The sequence below is a fragment of the Diadema setosum genome, chromosome 16 (genome assembly GCF_964275005.1).
Source record: "Diadema setosum chromosome 16, eeDiaSeto1, whole genome shotgun sequence".
In the NCBI taxonomy this organism is placed as follows: Eukaryota; Metazoa; Echinodermata; class Echinoidea; order Diadematoida; family Diadematidae; genus Diadema; species Diadema setosum.
In genome coordinates, this window is record NC_092700.1 from 16,386,522 (window position 1) to 16,412,977 (window position 26,456).

The following is a 26,456-nucleotide window of genomic DNA, read 5'->3' on the forward strand; positions in this document are numbered from 1 at the left end:
GCACGATAAGAAGAACAAAACAGCAAAGCATAAACCTTCTGTGCTCAGTGCTTTGTGATTGTGAGTTGAACATTGTGATATGATGCAGCTGTGTGTGCCTGATAGAGAGCTCATAGGTCACACCATTTTGAAAGTCGGACACCCTGAAACAATGTACAATAGAGAAGAATGTGCTTATTATTATGCGCTTTAGAAATGTATTATTATTATTATCGTTATCATATACATACCACGTGAGATGTCGTGGGAGGTTACAATTTGGTGATTTGTATCCAGAAAAGTGAGATTGTGTACATGGATATTGTGACCTTTTAGCACCGATCTGCCTGAAGTTGTGACTACTTATGCGCCGTCTTGTCTGGATGATACTGGAAAGTGTGTCTGTAACTTCTGCACCCTTCACACCAAAGTAGAGCGATGCTGCTCAATCCTTACATTGTTTCAGGGTGTCCTACTTTCAGAATGTCGTGACCTATGACCTCTCTATCAGGCACACACAGCTGTGTCTAGATCATGTGACAGTGTGTTCACAGAGCGTTCACAACCTGAAGATACGAAAACACCATAGGTCATTTATATCGGTTAGGTATTGTGTGTGTGTGTTATTTGTATGGGTGTGTGTGTTGTCATACATTTATATCATGAATGATCCGTGAGAAATTCCTTATGATGTAGTAAATAGATTTACATTAGCAATAAGAATAAAGAGGAAAATGCCCAAAAAAGAATTTTAAAAAATAGTATGTGGGAAAATTGATAAACAAAATAATATTTTAGGAGGATTATGTACGTTAAGACTGGAAGAAAAATAAAAAGACACATCAACACTTCTAATAGTAGTACAATGTATCAGTATGAAAAAGCTTCATGTTTCTTTAAAGATAAGGTGGTGGATGGGGACTTTCAAGGGAATGGGGAGGTGCAGAATCAGAATTAGAGTTGATTTTGTCAGAGAATATCACAGAGAATTCCAGATTGCTCATCTTAATCATTTCTGCATGAGAGACTTATTACAGTGTCTACATTGCTCTAGGGTTTACTGTGCCTATTGGCACTGAATACCCCCGAAGGGTCAGTAGTGCAAGTGTTGTTTCTGCTGTATCATAATTTCAGGTACACCCCAGTGGGTCGTTCCTTCTTCTCCCCGCCGGACGAGTATTTCCACCCCCTGGGAGGGGGCAGGGAGGTGTGGTTTGGTTTCCACCAGAGCATTCGCCCCTCCATGTGGAAGATGATGCTCAACATTGATGGTGAGTGGAGATTAAGTCAAGGCTTTTACCATGATCCACAAGAAATCAGCAGAAGAATCCAGATGAAAGTGTGGGTGTGAATGTGATTGTGGTAGATGTTTGCATGGGTTCAAATTTACCTGAGTGTCATACTGAGCAATGTTGATTGTTATCATGATGTCCCCTCTATTAGAGGCAAAACACTCTGTCCCTCAGGACATAAAATGAAGTTCCTGTGTCTGAGAGAATTGCAACTCAGGCACATAAAAGATTGCACTTCATTCATTCATCGCAAAGAGCTGGGTGCATGGCCTGATGGAAATGGTCCGCCACAAGTAGGACATACAAATGGACTCCACAGAAGACCAACAAGTGCAGCTAGATATGGGCTATCCAGCCATCTTGTCAGGTGGAAAAAAAAAAAAACAGTATACAAACAAACAAAACATGAGTGTGATATGACCACTGATAATGTTCAATTGTGATATCTTTCACCAGCCCCATGACCTACTTCTCTCTGCGGTCTGTGGCAGTAGGTTGTAGCAGGTGTGTATGGTATCAGGTTACAACACGAGAATAGATTTGCAGATGTGAATTGCTTTCAGTTTCAGACTTTGGGTGAGAATCAAATATCATATGTTTATACAGCACCGCAACTGGCCCATTTTGATGATAATTTAGTTGTTAAATTCTCTTGTTTTAAAAAAATAAAAAAATAGATAGATAAATATTTATATATATATATATATATATATATATATATATATATATATATATATATATATATATTATATATATGGGTAATTCCGTGAAGTTGGGGCACAAAGTGTTACATTTTAGCATAACTCATTACTAATTATGCTATACATATATTGTTTATAGGCTTTACATTTGTATTGAGACCATGCATTTTCCTGGAAATTTTGTGCCATTCAGACTCAATTTTGATGAAGTTATTAAAACAATATGTAACAGTGTCCTGTAGCATCGTGACGTGTCCATGTAGCATCGTGATAGTTAAAATCTGGTCCTAAAAGACAAATTAATGCAATTAGCTTGACCAGAATTTGATATAATATGCATAATTACTAGATTAGTTAGATAGCTAAATATCTTAACTCTCCTTTCCACAGTTTTACTTTTACAAGAAAATTAAACAATGTGTCACTATGCTACGTGGTGTCCACCAAATGTAACAAAAAAGGACACCGCATAGCATCGTGATACATTTTGTAATTTTCTTTTAAAATTAAAACTGTGTACAGGAAATTTGAGATATTTAGCTATCTCATTCATATCTTGTAAATGCATATTGCATCAAATTTTGGTCAGCTACAATTTAATGTAATTGCCATAATTTGTCTCTCAGGACCAAATTTTAAAATATCAGGATGCTACATGGACACGTCACGATGCTACAGGACACTGTTACATATTGTCCTTTTTTGTTACATTTGGTGGACACCGTGTAGCATAGTGACACATTGTGTAATTTTCTTGTAAAAGTAAAACTGTGGAAAGGAGAGTTAAGATATTTAGCTATCTGACTAATCTAGTAATTATGCATATTATATCAAATTTTGGTCAAGCTACAAGTAATTGCATTAATTTGTCTTTTAGGACCAGATTTTAACTATCACGATGCTACATGGACACGTCACGATGCTACAGGACACTGTTACATATTGTTTTAATAACTTCATCAAAATTGAGTCTGAATGGCACAAAATTTCCAGGAAAATGTGTGGCCTCAATGCAAATGTAAGGCCTACAAACAATAAATGTATGGCATAATTAATATTATTAAATGTAATGAAATGTATTTTTTGAATATCACGATGCTACATGGACACTGCCCCAACTTCATGGAATTACCCATATATATATATATTTCCTGTGTAGTACATAAATCAAGCGTGACATTTTGATTTTGTCCCATGTTTGTATCAAACAGGTATGTGTTTGTGTGTATTGGGGGGGGGGGGGGGGGTGGCTGAATGGGTTGTTGAACTTGACATATTTTACTGTTCGTCAGCATACCATACATGTGTAATTCATGCACTTTGAGATGTTCGGCTTGTCATGAAGTGATGAGTTGCATGTTAATCTGATAACCTGGTGATGTACTTCATACAAATTTGCCTACAGAATTCATGTGTTCTTTGCTAATTTAGGGATCAAAAAGCCATCCAATGCTCACAACATTTATACAGTACATATACCATATTCTGTTCTTTTTTTATACCTCAGTTGATTTTGTGGTTTTTGTCCATGCAAACAGTCTCAGCCACAGCCTTCTACAATGCCCAGTCAGTGATCGACTTTCTGTGCGAGGTTCTAGACATCCAGAACATATCAGAGCATCGGCGCGCCCTGTCCGACTCGCAGAGAGTCAAATTCACCAAAGAAATCAAAGGTCAGTGTGATTCCCGCCTGCTGTGTGTAACAAAGTGGCGACTTCCTGCTTAGTTTGCAGAAACGACTTCTTGTTTGTGAGTCTCGGTAGTGCTTGCGTGATTTGCTATTGAACAATTGTGATCTCTATCTGTAAACATTTTCCTGGAGCTTTTTTTTTTCTCCAGGCATTGTTCAACTTATTCATATCTTTCACAAGAAAATTTGTAATTGACATCCTACTTTGCTTCATTTAAGCTAGTTTGGTTGTTACATTGACAGTATGTGAATGTACATAACATTCAAGTTCTTTCTGTCCGAAACTGTACGGTTCCACATACCCAGTTCCTCAACCGATTTGTTTTGTTGTTTGTGTTTTTTTATGTCGTCTTTGGTCATTACAATCTTATTATTTCTTATGTTATATTACTTGTGACTGTTTCCAGGCTTGAAGATTGAAATAACTCACTGCGGTAACATGAGAAGGAAATATCGGGTGTGCAATGTGACAAAGCGACCGGCTCAATCACAAACGTAAGCCTCCACATCCTTCTTTTATTTATTTATTTATTTTTTTATTTTTTTTTTTTGGGGGGGGGGGAGCTTGTGGAATGCTTTAATAGAATAGTTAAAACCATTCCAAAAAAGCTCTATGACTATAAGTGTGACCTGCATCAAACGCAATCATGTATTTTAGCAAGAAGGCCACAAAGTAAAGGAAAAACATAATAGTAACCTTTGATTGGAGATAACCCGTCTGTGCAGTCATGATGGCCATTTTGTCTTGGAGTGTTTTAGTGTATACAGAGACTGCAAACTTCACCTATTTTTTTTTTCTGTGGCTGAAGTTTGATGCTCCAGCCATAACATTGACCAACAAAATCCACTGGGAATGTCAATGTGAAGACAAATGGAAAAGAGATGAGTAGATGTTTTATATGTGCTGAGAGACTTGACTGTCTGTCCTCAAGGTCAAAGGTCAGAATCAATGAATCTCCTACATATCGAATGAAGGGCTAAACTCTTGTTGGTACAGGAAACTTTCGTTTGTTGGGGAAAGATATACCACCACAAAAAAACAAAAAAACAAAAACAAAACAAAACAAAACAAAACAAAAAACTTCCACCAGCCTTTATATTTTGTCGGCTAGCTTTCATACACTTTTGTCCACTTTACACACCGTCACTGCCTGTGTTGAGGATCAATCCCTGGAGCATTGATAGGTGATTACAAGCAACTCCAAAATATAAATAGGCAGTGAAGGTGTAAAAACAATCATTTGGCTTGAGAAAGCCCACTGTCATGGTTAAAAGCTGGCCAGCAAATGTTAAAAGTTGGTTGAAACTGTAATCTTTGGTGTATACATTAGTACTTTTAAATGTTGTTTACCAATGGTAGTCATCATACTGCTTACGGAAGTTAAAGTGCTGCGCAGTTTTTGTGATGTATCTTTGAATTCTATTTTGTCAGATTCCCATGGCAACTGGAGAATGGGCAGACTGTGGAGTGCACCGTTGCCAAGTACTTCAAGGAGAGGCATAACCGAATTTTGCAGTAAGTTTGTCTCTGCTATAAAGTTTGGGGGACTAGAAGTTGCAAAGCTTCACTCTTTGTCTGCATAACAGACACCATGTGCTTTCATGCAGTTATTGCTTGGCCAAGATAGTACCTAAGATCCTTGAACTCATGGCAAATTATTATCATTTTTTATGTAAGTGTAAGAAAAAAATTGAAGACCCAGAAGAGTATAAAGTAATGTGGTATACTGTAAAAGTGGAAATTTTCGCGGTGTTGAAATTTTTGCGCATTTTGCGCAACCAGAAGCTAGCACGAAAATAAACGCACGCGAATATTTTCGCGTGCCATATGTTACAGTAGTTGCCGTCTTCATACCGCGGAATTAAAAACATGCGAAACTCTTCTTACCCGGCCATGCGCGAAAAATTAGTCGCGCGAAAATATCCACTTTTTCAGTAATTATCTTTTGATTCAAATCAAGCCAATTCATTTTCATATTTCTATAAATGAAAATAATGTAGGTATTCTATTATCTGTTTATTTTTTTCTCTTCACTGCTAAGGAGAGAAGGAAAATACTGTTCATTGTTTCAGAGTTAAGTTTTTACATTGATTCCTCCAGACTAGTGCACCAATGTTTGTATTTTTGTCGTTGCTTGTTTGCTCTTTGCAGATACCCTCACCTTCCCTGTCTGCAGGTTGGACAGGAGCAGCGCCACACATACCTACCTCTGGAGGTAAGCCCCTCTGAACTCTATGCACCCCTCAGATTAGAATGATTCTCCCATTCATTCCACAGTCTTGTATGTAGAGATGGACTGTTCCATTATGATGAAATAGGGATGATTTCACATAATTAAAGGTGCTGCCTGGGATATGGGCAGAAGTAGGAAAAAATGAGTGTCCAAAGTTAGCTGCCCAACAAACATTGTTTTGAGTCACACCATTTATTTTTTACTTTGCTAAACATGGTCCACCGGGAAACACGTTATAGGTTGTATGTAGTCTTTCTTATTGAGTGCATCAAATATTAGCACAAATCAACTATTTTGGGATAACAAGTAAAGTTTACATGGAGATACAATGATTTCAGTGTAATTACTAGTATTTGAGGGGAGAGTCAACCTTGATAGAATATTTGTGTAAAGCAAATGACAATATATTAAAAAAAGATGTATGAAGGATTTGAAGTCACAATGCATTATACAGAGCTCTGTGAGTTAACTGATGAAATCTTTGAAAGTTTCTTTGGTGGTGGAATGTTTAGTGGTAAAAGGTTTCATGCACCACACATTTTTTTTTTTTTTTTTTTTTTTGGGGGGGGGGAAGGTACGTATATGGCCCTGACAATGATAATAAAAATAATAATAATAATGATAATAGCTTGTTAAGTATCTCAATGCGCTTTACAGACTATTATTACCCTGGTCACTGGATACACTATTTCCAACCAGCACTAACAGTGCTCACTCTCCACTCCCTGGGGAGCATTCCAGCCAGTTGCAGCCATTTTACAAGGGCGTACCCACTCCCAGGGAGTGGGTAGAATTAACTGAGTATTAAGCTTAGTATGGTTAATGTATGCAAAGTTCACTGTCGATGAGTTTTTAGGTTCTAAACTCTTGAGTATGTGTGCCTGTTAATGTTTGTGTTTGTGTGTGTCCTTGTGTGCATATGCCCCTGTGGAGGAAAGTGCTAGGTGTTAAAACTAAAATCTTCAATTAATGAGCAATTGTCTAACTGAGTGACATCCGGCAATGCAAAAGATGATTGATTACTAAAATATTTACTTGAAAAAGAAAGAAAAAATCACAAGTTTATTACCATGAAATATCTTCATATTTTAAACACTAGATGTATATGTTATCCTTTTTATGTCTTACAGGTTTGCAACATTGTAGCCGGGCAACGCTGTATCAAGAAGCTGACTGACATGCAAACCTCCACCATGATCAAGGTTGCTCAAATAAGTTATCGTCTACTAACACCAGTGTCCCCTCTACCCCTTCCCCACATACACCTTACACTGCACTGGAGTGTTTGCATGTGTTTTGTGTCACTCTGTGAGCTGTTAGTGGTGGGGTTTCATAGGGCATGAGTGCACTGTCCCTGAGCCACTGTGGTGTAATCTTTAACACTGCACTCATACACCTTACTGCATGCATCATGCTCTATATACCTCTCCATGTACATATAACCATAAACAGCTTACACTACACAGCTCACTGTGGGGTCTAGGGCAATTACCCCCTGGGCAATTACCCCGGACCCTTCCCCTGTCCCTAATCCTAATCCTAATCCTGAAACTAATCCTAACCATAACCCAAACTCCTAACACTAAACCCAACCCTAACCCTAATCTTAACTCTAACCTTACCACTAATCAGTATTTAGCCGGGGGGTAATTGCCCTCGGGGGGTAATTGCCCGGATACGTGCGTGTTCATGTCACTACATGCAGCCTACTTTGTACACTTTAAACACCACACAGCATGCATTTCAGTGGCTACACTTTCTGATAACCAATTACATCTAACTTAAAACACTTAATTCCATAAACCTCATTGTGTGCAACTCACTGTATGCACAACACTGTAAACAACACACTGCATACACCTAATTAAACACACCTTACAGAATGTATCTCACTAACATTAAAACCTCCCCATACATATCACTGTATACACCCCTCATGGTACACCTAACACCATAAACCCCACTGTCTCCACCTCATTATCAAATGTTTGCATGCACTTTGTGTTAGTGTTTGTGTTGCTGGTGGCAGGATGATGCTCATTAGAGGCATGTCAATCAGGAAATGACCCCAAATTTATGGCAGCTTTCTATTTCATTATTTTGTAAATCATTATTAGGAAACTTCTCAAGATTTATGGCATATCTGTCCCTTTTATCTCAGCATTGTGCTGTTGAAGATGTCATTATCTGACGCTATGATTCAGTGAATCATTAGAATGTATGTTGACCTAACTTTTTTTTTCTGATCTGATAAATAATCATGCTCTGTGGACACTGTTTGACGTATGCTCACACCGAAGCATATGCTTCACAAATTTTTGTAGACCCTGTGTGTGGGAATTCATGGATTATGATGCAATGTCAAAGTTGCACAGTCGCTGGAAGTACCAGTGGTGAGGTGCGAACACTGCATGTGATATTCTAACAGGATTGTTCAGAATTATTTTACTTTACTGTTTCAGTATGCATATCAATCAAAGAATGTTCCTGACTTAGCTAATGAACATAGTCTATAATTTGAGACGTTAAGATATATCATTTGTAATTGAGGGATTTATGATCGATTATTTGTGGTGTCCTTGCTTTAGCAGTTGTTAAAACTTTATTGAGTTGAAAATAAGTGACATTTTTTTTTTCCACAAGAATTGCTGGTATGGAGGTCCTTATTAAAGACACATACACAAACTGTCACCAAGGCAATTGAGCCAGATAACATCACTTGAACACTTGAAAGTAACATAAAGCCTCAGATGTTTGATTAAATATTAAAGGGACGAGTGGAGACCCCATTGGCACACTGTTGGTAGACCTAACTTACTTGAGACAGTCCTTCGCATACAGGGAATAAGTATCAAATATTCTTTTTGATATCCTTTTATTTGTTCCTCAAAAACAATTTGCTGTGATTTGCTATCTGTAGAGTGTAGCTTAACTCCTTTTTGTGGATTGAAATTGGCAAACTCCATTGAAACTAACCCTCTTTTCTTGAGAAGTTTCCAATGTGTCACATTTTCGCTATTGCAAAATCTTTGGATTTTTTTTTTTCTACAAGATAAGTTTGCAGCAACAAAAGCAACTGTGCAAAATATGTTGAACATGTTCCCCAAATTTCTACATTCGGTAGTAATGCCAGCTAGAGTGTTTTGCTCCTCACAAGCTCTTGTACATCTTAGAGGAAGAACAAAGGAACAACAAGCAAACAAATTGACAAGTAAATGTCCATTGAGTCACAGAGTAAATGCATTGTTTTTTACAGGACAAGTTCACCTTCATATACATGTGGATTGAGTGAATGCAGCAATATTAGTAGAACACATCAGTTAAAGTTTGAGGAAACTCAGACAATCCATTCAAAGTTACAAAGTTTTAAAGTTTCTGCATAGGTAGATTAGTGCTGAGGAAAGTCCCCTTTGTCAGTGTAACTTCCTTCTGCTGCCTCTAACTTTCCATATAAACCAAGGACATGATTCTCTGTTTATCTCTGTTGTTTGAAGTTGCTTGGACAGGACTACCAAAAGTAGACTAGTGACACATAGACAGTGCTGAATACAACAGCTTTTAATAGCTCTGATATCCTTTGCCCTTGTAGTGTAATAGCATTGCATATTCTGATTGCCCGTAAAGCAAAGCTTAGCAAAATAGTAGATTGAAAGTTCTTTGGAACTAGACACAAAATATGAAAGTTCTAAAATGTTGAAGTTTCACATGTTCGATTTTTAATAAAATTTGTAAAATTCAGTAAAGAGGAATAAACTGTATCTAATCAAATTACCATAGTAGTGCAAAACGTAGCAATGATGATTTGTAAGGGATAAAGGTTTGTTGTTGGAAACATTATCTGCCAAAAAAACTTAATATTTATACAACTTTTTTGCACAAACCAGTGGGAGAGATGTGAGGTGATGACATCATCACCTCCTCTTGTTTCCCTATGTGGATGTAAGCAATATTTCTAAATTGTGCCAAGATGGGAAAGTTTAAGATTCCATAATTTTTTTATTTTAAGCCCAGATTTATTAACTTTAGTTTTCTGTTTATTTGCATGTATTGTGTACATCGAGTGAGTTAACTGTAACAAAGTGTGGTATTTTAACTTTATATGCTTCTCTTCTGTCATGCCTTGATGTTCTTCTGTTGTGTTTCATTCCTTTTTTGCACCACAAAACACTTTGTAGAACAGTCTGATTTATGTGTGTGTGTGTGTGTGTTGTGGTCACTGTTTTACCCCAGCCCATCCTTTTTTTTTTTGTCTCTCTTTGTCAACTACATAGTGACTTACAAAACTTTGAGGCCAAAAAAAAAAAAGGTCTCAAACTTGATATAGAGCATAGTTTCACATTTTCTGGAGAGCTTACTTTGTAGTGGAGCTCTAATTGAGCCACAATGAAGCTGTGCTTTGTGTAGTTTGATCATTGGAGATTGACCAATGCCATATATATTTGTGCAATGTAAGTGTGATATTCACAGTTTATTCCTAAATATCGCAGCACCCTTTTGTCAAGGTTCTCCTGTTCCACAAAGTCCCATTTTGTGCATGAATTTTCTAGGCAAAAAAAAAATATGTCCTAGAGTTGATGTTAACCTGCTTTCCTGCATGTAAGAATTTCAAAAACCTATGAATTCTCAGTCTACATGTTGTGTCACACTAATTCGTGATTTCAGTGAGTGTAACGTAATATTCAATACATGTCTCCACATTCTTTCTGTAAAAAAAAACAAAACAAAGCCAAAACTGTATCATAATTGGCCTGATATTAAATATTATGTAATATCTAATATGTAATATTAAAATAATTGTATTGATTAAAACATGTAAACACTTAGTATGACAGGTAAGTAGTGTTTGTTAAATGGTATAGCTGATAAATTTTAAATGATAAAAATATATTTTTTTGATTGGTGTGTGGGGGCACAGTGGCACAATGGATAAGACTCCAACTCTTCGGACCCGAGTTTGATTCCCACCCAGTGCTTACGTCCTTGGACAAGATGTTTTTATCCACCATGTCCCTCTTGACCCAGGTGTATTAATGGGTACCTGGCAATGATAGGGTAATAATAATGGCAGGGCCCTCTGGTAGAGCAGTGGCAACACTAAAGAGGCTACCCTGGATAAAGAAGACATAATATTCTTGTTGCTTTTATTTTTCTTGCTCAAAGTTGAATTTGCCTGAGAATATAGTCTTCTTTTTTGTTTACCTATAAATACAATACTCTCTGTTCATGTGTTATAGGCAACTGCAAGATCGGCCCCAGATAGGGAAAAGGAAATAAAAAACTTGGTAAGTATGTACATGGTAATTAGCATTCTATGTAGATCAAATGTCAAAGTTTTAGTGCATGACAAGTCTTCTTCATTGAGTAGATCACACTGAAACTGTAATAAATGTGTGGGGAAATATTGTCAGGTGTTTTGTTTAAGAAGAAAAAAAAATCAGAAGTTCCATTAACAAGGGAGTTGTAGCATTTTGCTCTAGATTTGTCACTTTGGTATTTTGTTTTTTGAAAAGGGTTGTATTGTCTAGTAATTGTGAATATAATGTGACATCATATTTGCATATATGTTGGACAGCAATAGTGGACAAACTGCTTTCTTGCTTGTACCAAGTTTGTTCATGCCAGTTTTTTTTTTTTATTCATGGTCACTTCACATGCCTATTGTTTTTGTTTTTTTGTTTGTGTGTCTCTTCTTCTGCCAGGTGCACAAAGCAAACTTCAATAATGACCGCTACGTCAGACAGTTTGGCCTCAGCATCAGCAACGACATGGTCACTATTGAGGGAAGAGTGCTGCCCGCTCCCAAGATCCAGTATGGGGGAAAGGTAATTTGGTGTCTCGTTTCTACGTAGTCCCACCCTTGTAAAATTATGCTGCTGTTAATGAATTAAAACACCAAATCTATGTCATGCAAAGATGCTGGACTTTATAGAAACATTTTTCCCTGGCACATAGCTGTGTAACTTTTCAGTTAGGCATGCTGTCATAAGTCAATGCATCTGTAGATTTTAATGTCCATTAAAGTCATTTTACTCTCAATGGACATTTTTTCTACTATTTCTTCCTTATATGTTTTTACTTTGCTATTTGTGATTATGTTTTGTGTCAGATGTTCATAAAACTCTAGCCGTGCAGTATTTTTCAACATGCTGGAGCTAATTTACAATGCCTTCTCTTTGGAGCCAAATTGTTGCCATTTGTAAATATCAGGAAAGGTTTTGTTGTCATTCCAAGCCAATATCATGTGACATTTTGAAAGGTATTTTATTGCATTTGAAGATAAATGATTCCATAATGATACTTGGTGAAGAGCTGAAGTGGTCAGAATTCACTACCTACATGTATTTTAACTCATCTATCGGTTCTTGTATTAAGGGAAATGTAGAGTTAAATGTCATGATTTCAGAAAATGTGTGTAAAACTAAAGTGCTGGTCTCTCTGAGTTTTTTATATATGCATGGAGGTTGCCAGCAGTCATAATCATCGTCCAAGTTGTTCTTTCCTCCAACTGATGTCACAGCAAAACAAGACTCAGGCCATCCCCGCCCAGGGCGTGTGGGACATGAGGGGCAAGCAGTTCCACACTGGTGTCGAGATCCGAGTCTGGGCCATCGCCTGCTTCGCACCACAGCACCAGTGCCGGGAAGAAGCCCTCAGGTTTGTATGCCAGATTCAGACTTTAGTGATGAGGTGGTGGTGATGATGATTATGATTGCTTGCTAGCATAGCATCAACCTTTGGTAGAGATCCCCAGTGTGTGAGAGCGACCTGTGGTAAGATATATGAAGGTGATGATAAAGATAATGAGATAATGATGATAAGGATGATGATGATGATGATGATGATGGTGGTGGTGAGAGAATAATGAAGATAATGATGATAATGATGATGATGACAATGATGATGGTGGTGAGGATAATGAAGATGATGATAATGATGACGATGATGATGGTGGTGATGATGGTGATGGTGGTGGTGATTATGATGGTGATGGCGATGGCGATGGCGATGGCGATGATCATGATAAAGATGATGATGGTGATGATGGTGGTGGTGGTGATGGTGGTGATGTTGATGGTGATGATGTTGATGGTGATGATAATGATAATGTTGATGTTAATGATGCTGATGATGGTGATGATGGTGGTGGTGTTGATGGTGGTGATGATGATGATGATACATAAGTGTAGCAATGATGATTGATGATGATGGTGGTGGTGATGATGATGATGATGATGGTGGTTTGGTGACACATGATGCCGACAATGGCTACTTGATACGAGAGGTGCTGCCATCTGGGAGAAGTTCATCGGGTGAACATGAACATGCACGTACTGTAATGCTCACCCATTGCTCCTACGATGCATTGCAGGACATTCACAGCCCAGCTCCAGAAGATCTCCAACGATGCGGGGATGCCAATCATGGGCCAGCCGTGCTTCTGCAAGTACGCCGTTGGCGCTGACCAGGTGGAGCCGATGTTCAGACACCTCAAATCCACCTACAAGGGGTTGCAGCTCATCGTAGTGGTACTGCCGGGCAAGACACCTGTATATGGTAAGTGATATGTGCTGTAAACAAGGAAAAATACCCCCCACCCCCCCCCCCCCCAAAAAAAAAAAAAAAAAAAAAATAGGTAAATAGAAATAAATAGAAAAAAAAATAAAATGAACAAATAAATAGAAAAATAGATGAATAGATGAATAAATGAATAAATGTATAAATGAATAAATGAATAAATGAATAAATGAATAAATAAATGAATAAGTAAGTAAATAAATAAATTTAAAAAATACTGTGAAGGCCTTTATTATCAACATTTTGATCTTTCTAAGTTGCTGGATAGTTAAAAGTGCCATAATACCAATGCTTACTAGTGCAGAAGATAAAATACTGCATGGGTCGAGGGACCTAAAACCTCCGTAAAGTAGTATTTTAAAAGCTGAAGATCATTCTGTATGTTTCCGACAACAAAATCCATTCTATTTCATGATAGGAGTTAGTTAAAGTTGCACATACTTTCTTTTTGAATTTTACAAGGCAGCCCTCTTAGAGCATCACCAACAAGCCTGCAACTTGCTAGCCATCAGTGCACAACTACTGTAAAACCAGCAATTTTCGTGTGAATTTAGATTTTGGGAGAGTCAAGATTCGTGAAATCAAAATGCACCTGAAAGTTCTTGTCTACAATATATACATTGAATGCCAGTGGCAGAAATTTCATGCCACAAAAAAGAGCAGTTGGCTCCAATTCACGAAAATTTTATGCCGCAAGTATTTCTGGTTCTACAGTAAATCAGGCAGCTGCTGTGTCCGTGCACCCTAGTGTGCACTTCCAACCCACACTCATTTGCCCTTTGTATTTGTGTTCGTTGTATCTCCAAGAATGATATAACCATGCAGAAAGCATTACAAATGGTCCTCTGTAATGTGATTAAGTTTATTCAATCACTGACTGGTATGTATATGTTTACTCTGAGTGTTTAAATCCTCTGATGTGTCGGGGAGAATGAAAATTCCTGAGATGGAAACCATTATTTTTGGACTGCCGAGAGAGCAAGGACGGAAGGGAGGACAAATTCATAGACCAGAGTTGAAGCCATCTGCCATTGTGAGTTTGTTGAAAGAAAGATGGGGCAAGAATTTCCAGACTAATGATGTTTTGCGTCCATCCGTTCCCACAGCCGAGGTGAAGCGGGTTGGCGACACGCTGCTGGGAATCGCCACCCAGTGCGTCCAGGTCAAGAATGTCAACAAGACGACAGCGCAGACCCTCTCCAACCTCTGCCTGAAGATCAACGTCAAGCTTGGTGGCATCAACAATATCCTGGTGCCTAACATCAGGTAATGTGCATCTGTCTTCATTCGTCATTGCTCTTGATCAACCTCTACCCCATTCCACTGCATAGAAAGAGTGCACAAGTATCATTGGTTTATGTGGCTAGGATTGAAGCGATGAATGCTTATGAGCAAGAAACTAATTTACAAGATGATATAGCTATCGATTTTGGGTGCTCGTGCACATCACTGCAGAAAGATGCCAGTAGATGTTAAATATGACCAACTGGACTTCAAGTAAAAACTACAGAGAGAATGGTTTCCAATCTCATTCAAGTCACATTTTCTGCTCTGATTGACAGGTGGGCAATCTTGGTAAATGTTTAAAGGGGTACCTCTTAATGCCTCTTTTGTCAAGTTCAGTAGACTAGAGGTTTCAGGTTTCCTCAAGTTATTACCCTTTGGTGGATTCAAAGTCTACTTGTACATTGGCCTAAATTCTGTCTTCTAATGATTTCACTTCCATGCCTTCAGGCCAAGGGTCTTTGCCGAGCCAGTCATCTTCCTCGGTGCCGATGTCACCCACCCACCGGCAGGGGATGACAAGAAGCCATCCATTGCTGCAGTAAGTATACTCTGGTGGTGGTGATGATGATGATGATGATGATGATGAAGATGATAATGATGATGATGGTGGTGATGGTGATGATGGTAATGATGATGATGATGATGATGATGATGATGATGATGATGGAGAAGGAGGAGGAAGAGGAGGTCATATAGGAGAAGAAGAAGAAGGAAAAGAAGAAAAAGGAGAGGGAAAGGCAGAAGGAGGAAGAGGAGGAGATGGAGTGGAGGCAGAGGAGGAAGAAGGGGCAGATGAGATGAAGGATGAGGAGGAGGAGGAGAAGGAAGAGGGTGAGGAGGTGATGAAGAAGGAGTTTGGTCTTAATAATCAGGTGATTGTATGTGGATGAAAAGCATCTCAAGAAGAGATGATGCCTTGGTGCCTATGTATTCAACAACAAATTTCCCCCCACACCACACCCTGATTATATTTCAAGCAGGAGGAGGAGGAGGTCAGGATGGATTTTGGTCTCGATTGTCAGATGAATTGTATGTGGATTAGAAGTGTGGTAACAAGAGAGACAGTGCTTTGTTAGATGAATTTCTTTGTGTGTGTGTGTGTTAAAGGTTAAAGGGTTAATGAGAGAGAATAGGGAAAGTCTCCACAGAATTGATCTTAACCTTTGAGATGAGCATAGGCAAAACTCTCCCCCTCCCCCTTTAAACTGGAGACGGTGTGAGTTTTCAGTGTTCAAGATGGTGGAATATCGTGGGAAATCATCACGATGCTGTGTTCAAGACCCACAGAGCTTAGTGGTTCAGAAGACAAGGCATTAACTTTCGATCCAGAGATCTTTGGTTCAAATTCCACTTGAACTTACATTACTTTGCATTTTCAGGATACAAATCTATGTAAAGGGTTTTATTTTGGTGACATTTTTTTTCCTGACAGAAATCTACATGTAAAGAAAAAGTAAGAACAAGCTGTTAATAGAGATTGTCACACATGAATACCTGAAGATGACCAGAACTCTTATGTTCCCCTCAATAGGTGGTGGGGAGCATGGACGGCCATCCCAGCCGGTACTGCGCCAGCGTGCGGGTCCAGAACCACCGGGTGGAGATCATCCAGGACCTGATGGGAATGGTGAGGGAACTGCTGATGGAATTCTACCGCTCCACACACTTCAAGCCGGCCAGGATCATCATGTACCGTGATGGTGTCAGCGAGGGACAGTTTCTTCAGGTTTGTGTATAGGCCCTAGACCCTTGGGATGGGGACCCCCTTGAAAGCCACTCAAAAGTGGGCTTGGCCAGAAAAAAAAAAAAGCGGAATATTTGTCACTAATTCCTGTCTCCAATAATGCCAATTGTGTGGAAATATTCACTGCATCCGTGACCCCTAACTTCTCTCGTTGAATTTTTCATGGCTGACTGTATAGATTAGCAACAGCAAGAATGATGGTAATAAAAGTATGGCCCATTTTATCAAGGGTAGCCTTTTAAGTCTTGCCACTGCTCTGTCAGGGGGCCTACCATTGTTATTACCCTACCATTGCCAGGTACCCATTTATACACCTGGGTTGAGAGGGACGTGGTGGATAAAAACATCTTCTCTAAGGCTAATTCAAAGTCAAGAGTCTTATCCACTATGCCATACTGCCCCTGCCCCCCTGCATGCAAGAATATCATTTTCAATTTGTAGACCAAAATATTAACTGATGCACTTTAACCCTCTTTATTACATTTTAAACATCTTATAGTTATATAGTGTGAATTTTAATTCACAGACTTAGTAATCATTGAAGAAACTGAATGCTTGAGAACTTTGTGTCAAGATGAGCCAAGATGAGCTGGAGTTGAATAAAGCAGGACCATGCTTTGAAGACAGTTTTTACCTGCCTGAGTTGTGCCCATAAACAAATAAACTTTCATCATCCGGACTAATCCATGTTTGCTAAAAATCGTAATATTGAGCATAATGTATTCATGGAATGATAAGCCGTTTGTTGAATTATCGACATTGAAAGACCAAATTTTTATATAAACACGATGTGTCAAAATGTGTCAAAATCAATTGTCTCAAGATTTGATGTCAAATTCTGTCTGCATCAGGTGCTAGCCCAGGAGATGACGGCGATTCGCAATGCCTGCCGGTCCCTGGAAGACTTCTACGAGCCGGGCATCACCTTCATCGTGGTGCAGAAGAGACATCACACCAGACTCTTCTGTGCAGAGAGGAGGGAACAGGTGGGTTCATGAATATGCATGAATGAGGATGATAATGATATGCAATTACATACATGCATGTTTCATTTGGATGTAAAGGAGAAAACAAGTTGGTCTCATAAATAATCATGCCTCTTGTATGATAATGAATATGCATGTTTTCATATATACAGTGTGTACAAGAATATAGAGAGAACACATAGGTCTCATAAATATGCAATCCCTTGGTTGATAATGAATATGCATTCACAACATGCATGTACTAGAGAGAGAGAAAAAAAATATTGTTTAGATGAATGTGCAGGTATCTGAGATGATAATGATTATGCATTCACACGTAACAATTTATTCATAGAGCATATACAGCTAGCCGGCGAGTTCATGATCTTATCAGACATGCACATGAATTGATATAAAATAGTATTTACTTATCAATCCTTTTAAGAGGCTTTATTCCAAGATTAATTTGTCTTCTTGGCCCTGTTGATGTCTACTAGATCGGGAGAAGTGGTAACATCCCTGCTGGTACGACAGTGGACAGCGGCATCACGCACCCCCTCGAGTTCGATTTTTTCCTTTGCAGTCATGCTGGCATTCAGGTAATGAAGTATGGACTTATAATAAGAAAGATATCACAGATACATTCAGAAAGCAGAGCACGTTAATTATAATGTTTAGATATACAACAGTATTGCCTGTAAGGTATATCTCTGCTTTTTTAGTTGTCAGAATGGACGAATGATTCAAATTAATGATTCTTTTGTTGAGTTATTTTGCTGCTACTGATTTACAAATTGCCCTTCTTTGAAGTAAATCAGTGCCGATTAGTCTGTGTTTAGAGTAATAACCATGGTACAAATCATGGGCATATATAATCCTGTGGTGAATGATGTGCCTGGATGGTAAATAATGTAATTATACATATCTTATGTGTTACATTGATTCTCTCCATCTAGGGTCACTCCAGTTTCCAAGCAAAGGACATTTACTTCAATGCTTCTTCCTTAGTTACAAACAGATGTGTCTATTAGAAATCCGTGGAGTACCCATATTTGATGCTGTGCCCAGTTCCACATACGCAAAATTTTGTTGTTCTATCGCAGGGCACGAGTCGACCCTCCCACTACCACGTCCTGTGGGACGACAACCGCTTTAAGGCGGACGAGCTCCAGTGTCTGACCTACCAGCTGTGCCACACCTACGTCCGCTGCACCCGAAGCGTCTCCATCCCCGCCCCTGCCTACTACGCCCACCTCGTGGCCTTCCGCGCCCGCTACCACCTCGTGGAGAAGGAACACGACCGCTACGACCATGACAGGTGAGTAGACCCCTCCCCTCTCCCATAAAAAAGACTTGTCCTGCCCTAATTCTGTCCTAGAATCCTCTGAGGCTTCTGTTACCTCAACATCTTCTCAAGTCATTTTCACACTACACTTCTACAAGACTAAGCTTAGAGTTGTAGTGCTTGTAACATATCTGATTTACACTCCACCAAAGCGTAGGCACACTGTTCACCTACTCCTCACTTTTAATCGTCCGTGCCTATCGCAAAGCATACAGGCCAGCAGCTGCCACACACTAGCCAAATGCACTGCTAATGGTTCTTATTTCTTTTTTCTAAAACTCTTTTTATGGCCATAACCCACGCTACGATAGCTACACCAGAACTACTGCATTCTGTACATCAGACTGTGATTAAAACTGTATGTGTTTATACTCTATCATGGGCAAAGTGCAAAAGATTCCCCCTATTAAAGAGAAAATGTACATTGTGTTTTGCTATTATCATGCAGAATCACAGAGAACTCACTGTCATTTTCTTCAACAAGCACATCTTTTGCTTCTAATTTGTTGGCACAAAATGATTTGCTTTCCTTGCAGAAATGACTTTAAACATTGTGTGCTTCTGGCTATATAAGCAGATTTTGATAACAGTTTTTCTTTTTAAAGGGGATTCCAGATCAGTTAAATGTTCATTTGAAAAGAAAAAGTCAAATTTTTTCAGCACATCAATGAAAATTTGATCAAAATCAGATAAAATTAAAAAGTAGGAAGGTTACGGAAGTAGGAAGTTTTGCTGATTCTTGCAAAACAGTTCTTGAACAGTCAACTATATGCAAATATCGTTGCCTCACAACTCGCTCTATAGTTTGTACGAAAAATCAAGAAATTTCCTCTCTTTTTTTTTTTTTGTTCAAGTGCAATTATGCCTCAGTCTCAAATTCTAATATATCTGACTGATCAGATGTGAGAACTATGTGAGAACTGTTTTTACAGAAATTATTGAATCTTTTAAACTTCATATTAAACTATCTTACTTTTAATGTGATTTTGATCTAATTCCCACTGTTTTTACAGAAATTATTGAATCTTTCAAACTTCATATTAAACTATCTTACTTTTAATGTGATTTTGATCTAATTCCCACTGTTGCGCTTGTAAATTGGTTTTATTTCTTTTCAGACGAACGTATAACTGGTCTAGAATTCACTTTTGCATCTTCAAAGCTTTACCCCATTGCCATCAGTTTGTAAGACAAAGTGCAAGAAAAAAAAGCACATGGTGGCATAAGTCTTGATCTATCTCTCTGTCTTAGCCCCTTCCTCCCAAGAATCCAAAATCCTCACAGAGTGAGTAAAAGGAACCACATGGTTCCCATAGGCAATGGATTAAGCTAAGATATTACTTAGATCCACACCTTTCTGAGCTCTTTGCAGATAGGTTTACTAGTACTCAAATTTCCTCTGTGATGAGAAAACCTTTCTTTTTTTTCTGGTTGTTTGTTTACGTGAACCACTCCAACTAATCATGGGCAATCTCACACAAAATCATATACTGTGTGTTACTCTGCAAATCAGGTTTTAGCAGTTGAGTATTAATGAAACAGGCTTTAATCATTTTGTTAATAGTGTGCCCAAGTTCCTCAGACCTCTCCTTACAAGTTCTGCACACTGTAAGAGTGCCACCCTATGCTCATGGGTACAGTGGGTACAGTTTTGATCATACAATCTCAATAATGGCATATCATTGCCTTGTTCAGATCATGTGATATTTCACAATCCCTGCTCTGCTCTAACCCAGACTTCTGCTGTGTATAAAGTGCCTTTTTGGATGTAAGTTTGGCATGTGCCAGATCCATTATTTTTTTTTTTCACCCCAGAGCCAAGCTTTCGACATATACCATTAGTTAAATCGAAATTTCATCTGTCATTCTCCCATGGATTGCCTTTTGCTGTCTTAGCATTTAACCGTCATCTGTATGACTTACAACAGTATTCTGAAGAGATACAACAGTTGGTTTCTTGGAAGAACTTGTCTGGACTTGTTATTGCTTGTTTTGCTTGAGCTGGAAAAAAAAAAAAAAACCCAAACACCTGAACAAAGTCCATTAGCACTTTACTAACTTTCATGCGCAAAAAAGAGTATGCAGAGAAACTCACATATTTTTTCCCCCTCATTGTATTTGTTTTTGGGCTTGTTTTATTTTTCCTTGTAGGTGAGGGGTCCTGTTTTCACTACATATTAGTATTTACTTTTGATCCTTTAACTTTGTACCCATCATAACATTGATGCAGGGATATATGACAAGACATACATATCCAGTTTTATTGTGGAGGTTTTTTCATTTTTGTTTTTATGCATAGCAATGCTTATCTCAAACTGTACATCACATTTGTTATGTACAAAAACTGCGCACCCCACCTCCAAAGAAAAAGGGAAAATTTTGCTGCATAACCATGTTTTATCATTTATCTTTCTTTTTTATGATTTTATTTTTTTTTTCAGCCATCAGTCCGGTACTAACAGCAAGTGAGTGAAATGAATGATAATGATAGTAGTAATAATGGCTGTATTCTAGAAAGAGGACCAAGTGAAACATAGCTGTAAGACCCAGATGCGGAGGTTGATGTAGTCTACTGCTTTGCAAAATGTTGGAAGTCAACTGCTAAATTCTGTACATTCTGTACAAATTCCTTTCGGTCTGAAAGAAAACAAATGAAGCATATTCTTTACTGAGATATTTTTTCTGAAGTTATATCTGTTATGATATTCACTCCTTGATAGGATGAAAGGATTGTTATTTTGCAGTCCATAACTGACTGGACCATCTTGAAGCAGCTTATCTGTTAGTCCACTTTTGAAGATGAAGGCCATTATTTTCTGCAGTTGATTGTTTCATCGTGGTTTGTTCTCATATTCAAGTTTTGTCTCTGTACGTCAATACCCTAATTTGTTCTCTCTCCTTTGGCGTCTTTCTGTTTGTTTGTTCGTTCACTTGTTCGTTTCAGTAGTTGAGGTTGACCGTGCTGTACTAGTGCACATCAATTTCATATTCCAGAACTTAGCCATGAAAGCATGCAAACTGAACATTTTCACTGCTGGCTTCAATCTTCTTGCTGCTTCTTCAAAGCTGCAACCCGATCAAACTAGAATTACATAAATTCAAGCCATCATACAGCCTTGCATTCTACTTTATAGGTAGGAAAATATTTGGCCGATTACATGCACAGAATGACAGATTCCATTATCAGGATGAGATCCAATTAAAGTATTCTGCTCCTTCCCTTCTCCCCCTTCCCCATGCTGTACCACACATATTCTGCACTTAAAGCCAACTCACTTTACGTAGTCACCAGTCACAGTGTCAAAGTGGGAGACCAAAAATGCAATCTCACACTGTAGTTTGGATAAGTTTGACAGCACATCCTTTCTTTCAGTCGTAGTATTGTCAGTCTTTTAGTGGTCATCCGTAGCAATGTTGTACCTTGAAGAGCCTTGGCGGCATGATACTTTTGAGCTGTCTGTTCGTCCGTCTGTCCGTCCACACCCCACATCCAGTCCTTAGATATTTGGAGCCCCGGGTCAAAGGTCATATGTCAGTGAACTTTGACCCTTGACCAGATAACGACAAAGTGTCCAAGATTCGATGGGATATTTCCTGTCTTTCTGCCAATAGTTACAGATGAATTATCGGAGGAAAATTTTCTGTATCAGTCCTCCAGGCATTAGTAATTTTTCATGGTATAGCATTACTCTCAGTATGATTATGTTTTTAATGTGTTCTTGTAAAATTATTCTCTTCCATACTGTAAAACAGGTTATTTTCGCGGCATGAAATTTTTGCGAGTTGCCTCTAAAATTCAATGCATACAGTGTAGACAAGGACTATAGCATGTGTTTTAATTTTGTGAGTCTCGGCTCTCACAAAATTTGCAAAATTAAAATGCATGCGAACATTCCTCGTTTTATAGTATCTGTCTAGGCAAGTCATCCTTTCTGTATCTGCACAATCTTCCATGAAAAGTCACTCATCTCCATATTATGTCTTTCTGTCTGTCTGTCTGTCTTTCTCACAGTGGTGGGGACGGAAGCAGTCACCACGGCTCGTCCAGCTACAGCCGAAGCTTCGAGGACATGATTCGGGCGGTCAAAGTTCACGACGACACACTGAAGGTCATGTACTTTGCATAGAGGGCGTCGTCAGCAGGTGTCTCTCAAATGTTTTCCAAGACATAAATGTTCAAAAAAGAGAATCTACAGGTCAGTGACACGTTGACAAGGAGATTGGGTCAAAGGGTGAAAGGTCAGGGGCTGTGTGTTTACAGCCATCTGAAATGTATGACACACACACACTCACACATATGATTTATGTAGAGGTTTCACTGAAATGAGTGGCAACTGAATGTTCAATAAAGTATGTGCAGGTCAGTGACATATTGACATGGAGATTGGGGCAAAGGGTGAAAGGTCAGGGGCTTGTGTTGATAGCCATCTGAAGTGTACGACACACACACACTCATACATGGTTTATGTAGAGGTTTCACTGAAATGAGTGGCGACTGAATGTTCAATAAAGTATGTGCAGGTCAGTGACATATTGACATGGAGATTGGGTCAAAGGGTGAAAGGTCAGGGGCTTGTGTTTTATACAGCCATCTGAAATGGATGGCACACACACGCATTCACACATGATGTATGTCGAGGTTTCACTGAAATGAGTGGTGACTGAATGTTCAAAAAAGTATCTGCAGGTCAGTGACATGTTGACATGGCGATTGGGTCAAAGGGTGAAAGGTCAAGGGCTTGTGCTCACAGTCATCTGAAATGAACGACACACACACTCACCTTTGGTGTATGTAGAGGTTTCACTGAAATGAGGGGAGACTGAAAGTTAGTGTGTGACCCAGGTGCTTATCTGTCGACCGAAATGACAACCAGTAACCTCAGCTTGCCTATCTTACACATCTCATGAGGTCAGGGGTCATCACCACTTTGTTGCCATGGTGAGGAGATTCCTTTGTTTGTTTGTTTAGGTTATTTTTAACATTCATCTAACATTCATTGCAAAACGAATAAGTCTTTTATCAAGAAACACAGTAGACTGCTGGTAGGTCTCACATTATTTGTACGAAATCAATTTTATGGACAGAACAATTTCTTATTACTGATACTTATTGTTTCTCAGTTTCTTGTTTGTGTGGGTTATTTTTACATGAACTCTTGCTATTTTTCCTGTCGAATATATCATAAAATTGATCATTTCCATGTAATCATGTAAGAAAATCATTTTATCGCGTCTGCTCATTTTCAGTCACTACTCCGATGAGACACTGTGCATCTAAGTTGTTAAGTCTTTTGATTTTTAGCATGGATCTTACATAACTATGTAGATATCACTTGTGAAATGTAGATTGTTGGGTTTTGTACTGAAGACATGTTTAGAAGAAGGCAATATTATGTGGTATTGAGCCAATAAAATGGGGCAGGTAATTTTTTGGAAAGAGTACTTAAGGGGCATCAGAGGATATTGGCATTGTAAAAATTCAATTTAATACAACTTTCATGCAAGGAGATGGACAAATGTATGCACATTTTGATATTCCTGGAAAACAAAGGAATATAAGAATACTTGGATGATTGTTAGATTGATCTTTTCAGGAGCACGAGTGGCGCTTCTGGTTCACTTTGTTCGGCAGTTACCAGAATGTGTGTGGCCTGAGATTGAAAGAGAAAGAATACAAGTGTGTAGTCTCATTCTCTGTGTGACCCCTGCCATTCATGTTGTACGTTCAGATTGACAAGACCGTCTTTGTAGAGTGGTGTGTGCACTAATTGGTGCCTTGGATGGCGCTGTACATGTGGATGTTGCATGCAATTCACAGGGAAATAATTATGACTGGTTACAAGGCAAGGAATTGAGAAAGCAGATAGTCGAGATGATTTGTAGGCTTCTGCAGTCATGCAATACTCCCATTTATCAGGAGGTTTTAATGGCATTGTCAAGATAATATTGACAGGGGGCTGAAGTCAAGACTATGGACCCATGTATATTTCTTTCTTTGCTTTTTGTTTGTTTTTTGTTGTTTTTGCTTCGGATACGCCAGAAAAGTATAAACAGCAACAAATGAAGTGTCGTGGGAGGTTTTTCAGCACTCTCTTTACCACACAAATTTGACATGAATCTCAGGGAAATGATAGCCAACTTTGTGCCGCAAAATCTCTTTGGCAGTGCTGGTTTTGACTTCAAATCTCTGGTGGTTGGAAAAAAACAAAAACAAGAATACCATTATGTTACCCACCAAAATGAGGAAAGGGGAGAGTTGGGGGGGGGGGGGGGGAGGGGATGGGGAGCAAAGAGAACAGAGGAGGTGATGAATGTAGGGGAACATGAATAAAAAGAAGAATGGTGAGGTGCACGTCTTCACAAACTCAACCCTCTCTACAGGAGCAAAGTGCCGAGCAGATGTCGTATCGTGTGTTGTTCTGAAAAGATATTACATTCTACTTCCAGCCATTGGCAAGAAAGGAGGATGTTAAAAGAACCTCCAAGAAATGCTGCAGCTCCCTCTCTCGCCGGACTTTGGACAGTGCTGATGTTCGATACGGACAGCGTGCGTTCTCGCGTTGCGAGATTCAGCGAGGGACATTTAGTGATCCCCGCACGAACAATGTTGTCACTTGACTGCAACTAATGCTGCATTTTTTAGGGGAAGAAACCATCTTGGTGATGCAGACTTTGCTGGAAGTTGGGGGAAAGACAAGTGAGAGTGCGCTTGTGCAGGTTGCCCAGATGCTGCTCAGTGGCAAATGTGATTAGAATTCGATGTGGAGAGACTTGCACGAGTAAAGTCTATTGACAATCGTTGGAATTGTTTGTGCTCACTCAGTGTTGGCGAATACATTCTGCAGCTGTACCAGAATGCGTATGTCATACTTGATTTCCTCATATTTTTTTTTTCAAGTCGACCGAACTGTCCATAGGGCAGCCCAAACTCGCCAGGGAATACTGTAAAACATGATATATTCACGGCATGAAATTTTCGCGAATTGGAGCGGACAGCCTTTTTTGCGGCATTAAATTTTCGCGAACTGCAACTGGCATTCAATGCATATAGTGTAGACAAGAACTTTCGCGTGCATTTTGATTTCATGAATCTTGGCGCTCACAAAATTCGCGAAATTAAAATGCACACGAACATTCCTCGTTTTACAGTATCCCTGAATCTGCCTGTCTGGTTTTGTATTTTGTCTTTGTAGAATGAGAGTTTATATACAGATGCTTTATACAGTTATGATTTGATCATGAAACAACTGCAACTCACTTTGGTATTCTAAAGTCCAGTGAGATTAGAGTTCTATTTGAGATTATGTGCACAAACATTCAAGCTTGGTCCAATCTACGTCTCAAGAAAGAAGTACACTCTTTACTCTCTTTCATATAATGTTACTTCTTGTAAAAGTGCTAATTTGTGTATGGGGGTAATGCTGAGTCAAAAAGAAATGCTACGAGAAAGAAAATTGACCAGGGAGTGTGTCGGGTACATTAGAAAGACTAATAAGCATTTATTTTCTAGGTTTATGGTGAGGGAAGCCATATAAATGGACACAACTTTTCTAGAGTCTTGAAGCGCAACGTTGTTTGTTTGAAGTGTGTTGTATCTTTTCATGAATGAATGGAGAATGTGTGATTTGACTATTTGCTTGTAGA

General features: G+C 38.8%; 1 protein-coding gene across 1 annotated transcript in view; it reads left to right on the forward strand.

Moving 5' to 3' along the window:
* The window catches only part of LOC140239984 (protein argonaute-2-like), a 44,204-nt gene extending 19,884 nt beyond the window's left edge, over positions 1-24,320 (forward strand). Inside the window, exons 5-22 of the mRNA XM_072319792.1 lie at positions 1,114-1,250; positions 3,511-3,645; positions 4,070-4,157; positions 5,095-5,178; positions 5,815-5,878; positions 7,027-7,098; positions 11,131-11,178; positions 11,596-11,718; positions 12,414-12,550; positions 13,266-13,450; positions 14,578-14,737; positions 15,206-15,296; positions 16,290-16,484; positions 17,354-17,488; positions 17,965-18,066; positions 18,571-18,785; positions 21,254-21,277; positions 22,825-24,320. Coding sequence (XP_072175893.1) covers positions 1,114-1,250; positions 3,511-3,645; positions 4,070-4,157; positions 5,095-5,178; positions 5,815-5,878; positions 7,027-7,098; positions 11,131-11,178; positions 11,596-11,718; positions 12,414-12,550; positions 13,266-13,450; positions 14,578-14,737; positions 15,206-15,296; positions 16,290-16,484; positions 17,354-17,488; positions 17,965-18,066; positions 18,571-18,785; positions 21,254-21,277; positions 22,825-22,939 — 2,110 coding nt within the window. The 3' untranslated portion in view covers positions 22,940-24,320. The remainder of the gene's footprint in view (positions 1-1,113; positions 1,251-3,510; positions 3,646-4,069; positions 4,158-5,094; positions 5,179-5,814; positions 5,879-7,026; positions 7,099-11,130; positions 11,179-11,595; positions 11,719-12,413; positions 12,551-13,265; positions 13,451-14,577; positions 14,738-15,205; positions 15,297-16,289; positions 16,485-17,353; positions 17,489-17,964; positions 18,067-18,570; positions 18,786-21,253; positions 21,278-22,824) is intronic.
* The last annotated feature ends 2,136 nt before the right edge of the window (positions 24,321-26,456 follow it).